General features: G+C 38.8%; 1 protein-coding gene across 1 annotated transcript; it reads left to right on the top strand.

Moving 5' to 3' along the window:
- The first annotated feature begins 920 nt into the window (after positions 1–920).
- On the top strand, positions 921–11135 carry LOC141173083 (potassium-transporting ATPase alpha chain 2-like). Its single transcript, XM_073657726.1, has 23 exons — positions 921–959; positions 1777–1911; positions 1996–2055; positions 2555–2758; positions 2865–2978; positions 3054–3188; positions 3304–3421; positions 3557–3825; positions 3923–4121; positions 4237–4346; positions 4705–4839; positions 4929–5121; positions 5236–5411; positions 5496–5632; positions 5807–5957; positions 6043–6211; positions 6694–6848; positions 7044–7167; positions 7278–7423; positions 8475–8608; positions 9000–9101; positions 9437–9528; positions 11107–11135. The coding sequence occupies exons 1-23, from the start codon at positions 921–923 to the stop codon at positions 11133–11135; spliced, it is 3126 nt and encodes a 1041-aa protein (XP_073513827.1).
- The last annotated feature ends 242 nt before the right edge of the window (positions 11136–11377 follow it).

Raw genomic sequence — 11377 nt, 5'->3', positions numbered from 1 at the left:
CCCTTCGGCTATCTCTGTCCCCGGACCAGACTGGAACAGCCAGAGGGCTGTATGTGGCCCGCGGGCCACACTTTGCCCAGCTCTCGGATCTCTTGGGTAATCCAAGATAAAAGTACAACCAGGGAGAAACACAAGTCTTCTATTCTAGTAATCATTGGTGGTCACAAAGCATAATCCATACAGATATGGTTGGGTGAGAACATAACCGGTTGCACAAAGCCCGGACCAGAACCCCATCCAACATCTTTGGAATGAAATAGACAGGAGATTGTGAGCTCGGCCTCCTCCCCAACATTAGGGTCTGACCTCACAAATGCTCTAAATGGATGAAGGGGCCAAAATTCCCACAGAGGCCCCAAAAATCCTCCTAGAATAGTGGAAGCTGTTATAGCTGCAAAGGGACCAACTCCATATTAATGTCTATGGAGTGAGAGTGAGGTCAGAAAAGCTCCTGTAGGTGTAATACAGAGGGGCCCAATAATTTGCCTATATTTCATTATCACAAGGTACATAACAAAGTCTAGGATAATGCACACATAAAGTTACATTTTCCCCTACTGATCTACAATTCCAAGTAGGTCTACATTCTTAAAAAGTATTTCAATATTAGCATTTGCACATCTAAACCCAGCACCAGCTGGCGCAACAATGATGATTCACTTCTTTAGTAATTGTCATCTCTCTTATCTGCATCTTTATTATCAGCATCTGTATAGCCTTTCAAAAAAAAAGAAATACTGGATTATCTGGAGGAAACCTGGTGTAGCTGGATCCGCACTTATTACCTAGAGGCGGTGATAGTGGGGGGAACTGCACTGTATATAAGCCAAGGGTTTGGTCCTTCAAGGCTGTGGCATCTTCCATCAGCTAACTGGTGGGATCTTATAGGGTCAGCTTAGGAAGCCATTTACTAAGCCAGAATGTCCAGCCATTCTCAACCAAAAATTTCATCTTCCCAGGTATGTGCATTTTATTTTTCTTGCAAAATATTTTATTGAGCATGGATTTTTATTGGATCATATATATGGGGAAAAAAAATAAAATAAATATATATATATTTTTTTAAACTTACCTCTCATGTCTGGATATTTATTGGATCAAAAAAAAAAATATATTTTTTTTTTTCATTTCTTGCAAAATATCTTACTGAGTCTGGATTTTTATAGCATCGCATATATGGAAAAAAAGGCTAAATATATATATATATATATATATATATATATACACTAAAGTGTGCTAGTGAGCACTTCTCCTTTGCTGAGATAATCCATCCACTTCATAGGTGTGGCATATCAAGATGCTGATCAGACAGCATGATTATTGCACAGTTTGCCTTAGGCTGTCCACAATAAAAGGTCACTCTAAAATATGCAGTTTTGCAGAATTGGAAAGTCCGGGGAGGTCAGAAAACCAGTCAGTATCTGGTGTGACCACTATTTGCCTCACGCATTGCAACACATCTCCTTTGCATAGAGTTGATCAGGTTGTTGACCTGTGGAATGTTGTTCCACTCCTCTTCAATGGCTGTGCAAAGATCTTCCATGGCCAGCATACTCACCGGACATGTCACCCATTGAGCATGTTTGGGATGCTCTGGATCGTCGTATACGACAGCCTGTTCAAGCTCCTGCCAATATCCAGCAACTTCGCACAGCCATTAAAGAGGAGTGAACCAATGGTTAATGGTACCTTGTATTACTTTAGATTTCATAGTAAATGTAATTGTAAGTGTAATATCCAGACTTTTTCCATCCTGTGTCCTCTTTCCTTCTACAGGAGCCACCTGACATTTACACCATCCCCGTGAATGAAAAACCAGAAAAGGAGAAAAACAAGCATAATATATTGTCAGTGATTAAAGGAAAGAAAAATGCTAAGAAAGTTGAAAACTTGAAAAAGGAGCTAGAGATTGTAAGTGATGGAGGATTAAAACTGATATAGACTAAAATACAGGTATTGGGAAGTATTCTAATGACTATATCTTTTTTATCCTAGACCGACCACAAGCTGAGCATTGAGGAACTGGAAAAGAAATATTCAGTAGATATCAAACAGGTCAGTTTTAAAGGAGGTTTCTTGGTTTTGAAAACCCATTTCTAAAAAAAGTTTTTTTTGGTAATTCTGAGTTAGAAGAGAGAGCTTCATCATCCTAGACTCTTAACTAGAGGTTGGAGCTAATTGAGTAGATACAAAGCCTGCTCTTCACTCTTGAGGACCTGGCATATCCATTGATTACATGGACAGTCTAGCTGGAGAGATAAAAGCATGTCCTTCACTCTGGAAGATCTGGCATATCCATTTATTACAAGGACAGCCTATTCATTTCATTTGAAGTTCTGTAATATTTCATTTCACCTGTGGTGACGCTATAGATGAATTGGAAATGTGCTGCCTTGTTCTGCCACAGATCAAGGGGAATTCCAGGAGATTGCCCAAAGTGGACATACCCTCTAACACCATGATGAAAGTTTATTTTATGATCTCATGTATCGATCCTACTCAAAGTATAAAAGGGTATACAATATTTTAACGATTGTGTTTTTTTTTCTTCAAGGGTTTGAGCACAGCAGATGCTCAGGAAATTTTAGCCCGAGATGGACCTAACAAGCTCTCACCTCCAAAAGGAACCCCTGAAATTGTGAAGTTTTTGTTGCTAATGGGCGGAGGATTCGCCATTGTCTTCTGGATTGCGTCTGCATTGTGCTTTCTGGCATATGGCCTTCAAGCTGGCCATGACCCTACGGTTTCTAAAGACAATGTAAGAGAACCAATAGATTTTGATTTAGATCTTAGGTTGAGTATTTTGAATGCTGTGAATCTATCCTGTATGTATTTTTTGACTTCTATTTCCTCCATGTCTTTAGCTCTGGTTGGCGATCATCCTGATCGCAGTGGTAGTGTTGACGGCCCTCTTTGCATATTACCAAGAAGCTAAAAGTACCAACATTATGGCTGGCTTTAAGAACATGGTGCCTCAGGTAAGAAGTGTTACTCTGCAATTGTAGAATGATAGTTGATGAGATTTATTTTAATACATTTCTTTCTTGATTTAGCAAGCCTTGGTTCTTCGGGATGGCAAACGTATCGAGATGTTAGCGGAGAACCTTGTTACTGGGGACATCGTCTTTATTAAAGGAGGTGATAAAATCCCGGCTGATATACGTATACTTGAGAGTCACGGTTGCAAGGTGAGAAAAGAAGACAATTTTACATTCTATATAAATCATGGTAAGGAGTTTGATAAAATCTTGTAAACCATTAAGCCATGAGTCATGAGAATGAACTGTATCTTTTGATGTATAGGTTGACAACTCATCCCTCACCGGTGAATCAGAAGCACAACCTCGTGGCATGGAGTGTACCGATGATAACCCTCTAGAGACCAGAAATCTGGGCTTCTTTTCTACAACCTGCTTGGAAGGTGAGCTGAAAATCATTATTTGAAGTTTCTCTAGTTAATACCATTTACTTCATGTACAAAGCTGAGGCATATGAGATGAAATGCATTTGGTAAAGGTTGCAAAACCCGGTCAAATATTTCATGCTTTCTCTACAGGTACAGCATCTGGTATAGCAATTAACACAGGTGACCGTACAGTCATTGGGCGTATTGCATCACTGGCCTCACAAGTCGGGAACCAGAAGACACCCATTGCCTTGGAGATCGAGCACTTTGTGCACCTGATCAGTGGTCTTGCAGTAGGCGTTGGCATAGTTTTCTTCATTATTGCCATCTGCATGGGGTATAGTCCCCTCGATGCTGTAATATTCTGCATTGGTATCGTGGTAGCCTATGTGCCTGAAGGACTACTAGCAACTGTAACGGTAAGTAGTACATGTTAAGTACCCATTATGATCTTGTTTTTGATGAAAGCTTCTTTTGAAACTTTATGTCCTTCCTAATCGAATGTGTGCCCTACAGGTTTGTCTATCCTTGACTGCAAAGCGTATGGCACAGAAGAATTGCCTAGTCAAGAACCTGGAAGCTGTGGAGACTCTGGGGTCGACCTCAGTCATCTGTTCTGACAAGACTGGGACCCTCACCCAGAACCGGATGACTGTGTCACATATGTGGTTTGACAATCTCATCCACAATGCAGATACCAGTGAAGAGCAGACAGGTAAAAGCCCGTAAATCTCTTGCCATTACAAGGTAGATAATGAGATTACCAACATCACACCAAACATCTCTTGGGGAATACAACGGTAACCGCTGAAAATTTTTTGTCTGCTCAGGTGAAATGTTTGATCAAAGCTCCCCGACTTGGCAAGCACTGGCTAGAATTGCGACCCTGTGTAACCGAGCTGAATTCTGTGCAGATCAAGAAGGAGTTCTCATCAACAAGGTCAATATTCACTTATATACATCTTACCTATATGTATGTGAACTGTGGTAATGTCTCACAAAGACGGTCTGTCTATAAGTTCTAGTAGAGTATATGGATGTCACTTTGGACCCTTCTTTTCAAGAGGGTCTTCGTTCTGGACTAACTGTAATACATGAAGTAATACTTCATGTATTACATACTTTCCTAGATAATGTGACCTGCACGCTGAGGATTAAGGTAGCCAGACCTACTGGGATCGGTTGATCTAGTTTGGTTTGGGGATGGGTTGTCTTCATAAAATATACCCTTAGGGGTCATTTTGTCATATTCCAAAAAAAAAAAGTTGAAAAATCTTACCTGCTTTTTTTGCTTGCAGAGGTCAGTCAATGGAGATGCCTCAGAAACAGCTTTATTGAAATTTACAGAGAATGTTCTAGGAAAAGTCATGGATATTAGGGAACGAAATGAGAAAGTATTGGAAATCCCATTCAATTCCAGCAATAAGTACCAGGTAATTGATGAACCTGGTTTACCTCAATGTCGAAGCTCTCTATGGGGTTAAATATTATTGGCAATACACTTTTTTTTCTTACTTTTTAGGTCTCTATTCATAAGCCAGATGATCCTGCTGGGAAGGGTTACTTGCTTGTGATGAAAGGGGCCCCAGAACGAATCTTGGATAGATGTAGTACCATTATGATTGGAGGACAGGAATTGCCATTGGACGATGAAATGAAGGAGAATTTTCAAGAAGCCTATATGGAGCTGGGGAGTATGGGAGAGAGAGTTCTTGGTAAGTATATGCAACTTCTCACTGACATTCTGGGGGTTCCTACACAACCTAAATTGAGACTTAGAATCTTCACAATATCTTCAAGATTTTAAATATGTTCTGTTTCTTCTATAGGTTTTTGTCAACTAATGCTCCCTGCTTCCATGTATGGTCCTGGTTACCCATTTGATGCTGAAAGTGGAAATTTTCCTCTTGATAAATTATGCTTTGTTGGCCTCATTTCCATGATTGACCCACCTCGTGCCACGGTTCCCGATGCAGTAATGAAGTGTCGTAGTTCCGGTATTAAGGTTAGTATCTCGGACATTGATCATAGTAATATCTAGAGTTAGTAATCACTAAATAGATCTAATAATCTGTATCATTTATGGCAGGTTATTATGGTCACTGGGGATCATCCAATCACGGCCAAAGCAATTGCAAAAAGTGTCGGGATTTTCTCAAGTTCTAGCGAGACAGTAGAGGATATTTCTAAAAGACTAGGAATCCCTATTGAAAGAGTTAATCCTAGGTCAGTACATTATGGATTTTTCCACTTTCTAAGCCAGCTGTCAGCATTTTGGAGGGATTGTTTAGCATTGAAAAACACAACCCATGTACAACTGTGGTTGTTTTTGGTTAATTATATTTGAAATCTTGTGTAACCCATTTTCTTAGCAAATTGACCAGCTTATTTCAATTACAGAGATGCCTGCTCCATTGTGGTGACTGGAGGTGAACTCAATGAGATGTGCTCTGATGAACTGGATGACGTCTTGAGATATCACTCAGAAATTGTGTTTGCCCGGACCTCACCTCAACAAAAACTTCTCATTGTCGAAGGATGTCAGAGACTGGTAAGTTACATTATAGCTTTTAAAGATAAAAAATCGTAACTCAAGAGTGGATATACCCATAATATATTATATCTATTACTTTCAGGGTAACATTGTGGCAGTGACTGGGGATGGTGTTAATGACTCCCCTGCTTTGAAGAAAGCCGATATTGGTATTGCGATGGGAATTGCTGGTTCTGATGCTGCTAAACACTCTGCAGACATGATTCTTCTGGATGACAACTTTGCATCTATTGTGACCGGAGTGGAAGAAGGTAAGATGGCCACTTTGGAAATAGAAACTCCTCAACCACGTGAGTAGCTCTAGAAAGATCCTTTAATTTTGGGAACTGTGCATTAATAAATTGGTTTTAAACTAAGAAGTACCATTTACACGACATATCCAATCATGTTGAGCCACCAGAAAATAGGGAGGATGTCAATGAGAACGGATTGGGAAGTGGTACATTTCAAAACTTTGCTTCTCCTAGTGATCCAAGAAAATAAAAAAATTAGATATAAAGCTAATATGCTCTAAGAAGCAAACATCTGCTCCCTTATCCAAAACAGTCTTAAATAAATCTTGCAGACTCTGCTGTAGCCAGTTTCCTTACAGCAAGATCATAGGTTTCTGAGAAGAAGAAGAGGAGATTGATCTTCTAAAACACAGATTTTTTTTTTTAGGATATATTTTTCAAATTTCTTCCAACGATTCTATTTATTTTCCTAATTGCTCATGAATGTGATTTTCCCACAGGACGTTTGATATTTGACAACCTGAAGAAGTCAATTTCATACACAGTGACCAAGAACATTCCGGAGATGATTCCTTTTATGGTCTATGTGATCATCAGTTGCCCCTTGCCCATCGGAACCATCACCATCCTCTTCATAGAATTGGGAACTGACATTGTAAGTTGACTTTTTGGAGCATAGGTGTGTTTTTCATACAGTGATACATCTGATGTATAAGTCTCTGTGGAGGTGACGTCATTGGAAAGAAAATTTTGTAAATACCAAGACGTCATCCTTTTGACCTAAGGATAAATAATTTGCTCAAAGTTTGGCACATTTCCTAACAACCCCAATTTTTTTTGCCTCTCTCAGATCCCTTCCATAGCTTTAGCGTATGAGAAAGCTGAAAATGATATCATGCTCAGAAAGCCACGTGACCCACGCAAAGACCGACTGGTGAACATGCAGTTACTGTCATATTCCTACTTTCACATAGGTAAACATTTTCATTTTCTTGAAAACTGGATTTTTTTATTGTCTGGCTACAAAGCAAAAAAAAGTCCCATACCAGGAGGCTTACCCATATGGTTATTATCTTCCCCACAGCTGCAATGGAATCATTTTCTGGGTTTGTGAACTATTTCACTGTCTTGGCTCAACAAGGCTTCCTACCAGCTAAAGTACTTGGACTCCGAGTTAACTGGGAAGACAAAACCATCAATGAGCTGGAGGACAGTTATGGGCAGGAATGGGTAAGCATGGGGAACCAAACACCAAGACCTATTAGGGTTAAACTATATAGTTGTGGAAAACTGAAATGTGTAGAAAAAGTTAATTGCTATGTGATAGCTATAACCTGTTATAGGCGCTCAAACAGCTCTTAATCAGTTGGGCTGTCACTACGGGGCATACTGTTGGACCATGTGCCATAGGTAATAGGTGTCAGGAGCCAAGATGAAGCTCCTTTCCATACCCAGAGCAGTAAATTGAACCTTTACCCTGCATACAAGACACAAAGACAAGTTCTTCAGACCTTTATTAAAGTGGATTTCCACCCAAATTAAAAATTGGCTGTATATCAGTAAATCAAATGTTGGAGAGCCAGCCAAAGTTTGGTCATTAAATTACATTTACTTCCAGAGATATTACCGTTTTTCTGTTTTCTTGCATCGGCCATTTTGAACAACTTGCAACAGGAAGTGCAGGTATTGGTTTGAACTAGTACACCCATAAATTGTCTGGTTGATTATTAGTGAAAGATACGAATAGTATAACCATTTATCATCAGTTTCTGAGAAGCTAATTCAAAGGTGACAACCAATATGACTCCTCTTCCTGTTGCGAAAAGAAGACTGCAAAAAAAAACAGAGAAATGTGATTATCTCATGAGGCAAATACAACATCATTGTCTAAATTTTGCCTATAGCTCTAATTTTTTATTTACTAATATATGGCCAATTATCAATTTTGTGTGGAAACCCCCTTTAAGGTTTGCCATAGTATTTACTATTTCCTATCCTTTACTGTTTGAGCAAAAGACACGACTGGTCCCTTTTTATGAGAAATCCTTGTTTTCCTATCCATCTCTAAACTCTGTGGATGAATTTCTCTGCAGTTGATGTCGTACAGTCACGTAAACTAGACCTTGCTAATTTATAGAGTTCCATTTTTAAAACATAACTTATTGCTTTGTTCCCAGTACAGGTTATAATATCTAGCTTCAGAACATTTTATCAGTGCCGTTTTTGGCCAAAAATTTTTTTTAACAAAACTAAGCTGTATGATCTCATCTCTGTTTTGTAGACCTACTACCAGCGTCTCAACCAGGAGTGGTACTGCTACTCAGCTTTCTTTATCAGTATTGTGGTCTGCCAGATGATGAACACAATTATCCGAAAAGCAAGAAGGAACACCTTGGTGACTCCTAGGTTCTTCAAGTGAGTGACAGATTTTGGTGGTGTATAGTGCGTGACTTTTTACACTTCCATGCCATGTTAGGTCCAATTCTAAATATGTTTCATGAATCCTGGGACTAAAAAGAGTCTATATATTTCTCATGCATACTCACTCTACCTGGCGCCCTCTGCTTGCCTCCATCGGTTGTCCATTCCTCCTTCTTCCAAGATAGCTGCCTCAGTGGCATGGGGAATGCAGTGCTAAGTCTAAACCAGTGGTGGACATAGACTGAAGAGGGCTCCTGTGCAAACACAGTACAATGGCCCCATTGATGCCATTAATGGCACAGAAACAAGAGGATACACCATAATTAGAGGGCAAAAACAACCTGGTATTTCTTTACTTTACACTTCTTCTTTTTTTTTTCTACAGGAACAAGATCATTTTCTTGGGGTTACTCTCTCAAATAGCCATTGGAGTAATCCTCTGTTATGTCCCAGGGTTAAACGAAGCCTTACACTTTATGCCCATACGGTAAGAATCCACATATAGAGAAGCGGTAGATACTATATGCAGCAATAATTATTCTAATCATCAACTACTACTGCAACCCTGTTACCACAAGATGGTGCAGCAGAGGTTGGTTGCTCTTAACTGCTTCAGGTTGTCCCTGAGACAATGAAATGATAGAACTGTAAGTAGCTTTTCAGCTGTGATGTTGACATTACAGTTGCTGTCTAGTCATAAATTTAATGTGCTACCCCCTAAATCCAGATCTGGCCATGTCTCATGTACATTTCTCACTTTATGCTCCATATTTTTCCTAATCCGGGTTGAATGTTTGATATCTATTCCATTTTTTTTCACAGAGTCCAATACTGGTTTGTGGGAATCGAGTACACAATTCTTATCTTAGTTTATGATGAAATCCGAAGACTTCTCATAAGAAAATATCCTGGCAGTAAGTATCTGTTGTTTGAAAGTTTGGTGTAATATCATTGTCGTCAGCTGAAGGCACATGTCTAAATACCTGCACAGAACATTGGCTTTAGGCTTCTGGATATAGTGGTCTTGATGGTTTCATGAATGACAACCTGCTCTTATATATGACATTGACCATCGTCGTCTAAGATCGTCATAGCCGATGCTCACTAAGAAGAAATTTATGTCACCTTGTTTTGTCCATCTATGTGAATTCTTAGCATCACAGGATGGACACCTGATTTTGGTCAAATACGCTCTAAATGTGTTTTCATGCCTATTCATGACCATAGTATCTTACAGGCTTAGATTGGACATGGTTTTGACTCTTGACCTCTAAATGATGACTAATTCTTATTGATGTATATTGGATATTTTCTTGACCTTTAATTGATGCCTATTCTTATCGATATAGATTGTGCATGGTCTCAATCTCTAATTGTTGACTAGTTCTTACTGATATATAGATTGGACATGGTGTCAACTTCCAATTGATATCTAGTTCTTATCGATATAGATTGGACATGGTTTAAACTTTCAATTAATGATTAGCTCTTATCGATATAGATTGGACATGGTCCTGACCACTAATTGTGGACTATATCTTACCGATATATAGATTGGACATGGTCTCGACTTCCAATTGATGTCTAGTTCTTATCAATATAGATTTGACATGGTCTCAACTTTCAATTGATGATTAGCTCTTATCGATATAGATTAGACTTGGACCCGACCACTAATTGCTGACTAGTATTTATCAATATAGATTGAACATGGTCTCTGCCTCCAATTTATGACTAGCTTTTATCAACATAGATTGGACATAGTCTCAACCTCTAAATGATGACTAGCTCTTATCGATATAGATTAGATCGACAGGTCTGTGGAGTCGGTAAGCCAAACCTCTGACTGCTCAATTTCCATGACACCAACTCCGACTCCACGACTCCGACTCCCTCATACATGGCTCATGTTTAAGTGATACATTTACTGTAGCACAGATTCATCTCTGCTAAAAGTCTAGACCCTTAGATCAGGAATAGGACAGATATTTATAGGACATTTTATAACTTTTCCAAATTCTTATGAAAAAAATATTCCCCACAAACTGCATTGAACTACTGTGCCCAATTTATTATATATTTTAGGAGTTGGAGTTGGTCCTTTTTATACCGACTCCACCAAAATGGACACTGACTTTGACTCCACAGCCTTGCTTATCGATATAGATTGGACATGATCTCGGCCTCCAATTGTTGACTAGTTCTTAACTATATAGATTAGACACGGTCCCTAACTGTAACTAATGATTAATTCTTATTGACATAGATTAGACATGGTCTCGATCTCCATTTGATGACTAGTTCTTATCAATATAGATTGGACATGGTTTTGTCCTCTGATAGATGACTATGGTCTCGACCGGTAAATGATGAGTAGTTCAGTAGAAAGGATGCAGATAAAGAGTTAAAAAGAATAATTCTAAAAATAGAAGATGTCGTACATGGACTTAGAAGTACGATTATTAATTTTCAACCCCTATTGTTTTTTTCAGGTTGGGTGGATAAAGAGCTGTATTACTGAAGATCCATCTTACTTTCCATGAAGATTCCTAATTATTATCTGACTTTTTTGACCGCCCTTCCCCATTTTGTACATTTTGTATAATTGTGTTACATAATGTAAATAAAAACATTTCTAAAAAAAAAGTCCTCATATACTGTTTTTTTTCTATTTTGCAAAGACAGTCAACATCACGCAGATGGTAAAAGTATTGTAGATAAAGAAAGCAATTACGAATGTGGTCAGAGAGCAGGAGTTAGTTA

The sequence above is a fragment of the Phyllobates terribilis genome, unplaced genomic scaffold (assembly GCF_046119375.1).
Source record: "Phyllobates terribilis strain yellow unplaced genomic scaffold, ASM4611937v1 Scaffold_12__6_contigs__length_324123572, whole genome shotgun sequence".
Classification (NCBI taxonomy): domain Eukaryota; kingdom Metazoa; phylum Chordata; class Amphibia; order Anura; family Dendrobatidae; genus Phyllobates; species Phyllobates terribilis.
This window is presented reverse-complemented; position numbering and strand designations above follow the sequence as displayed.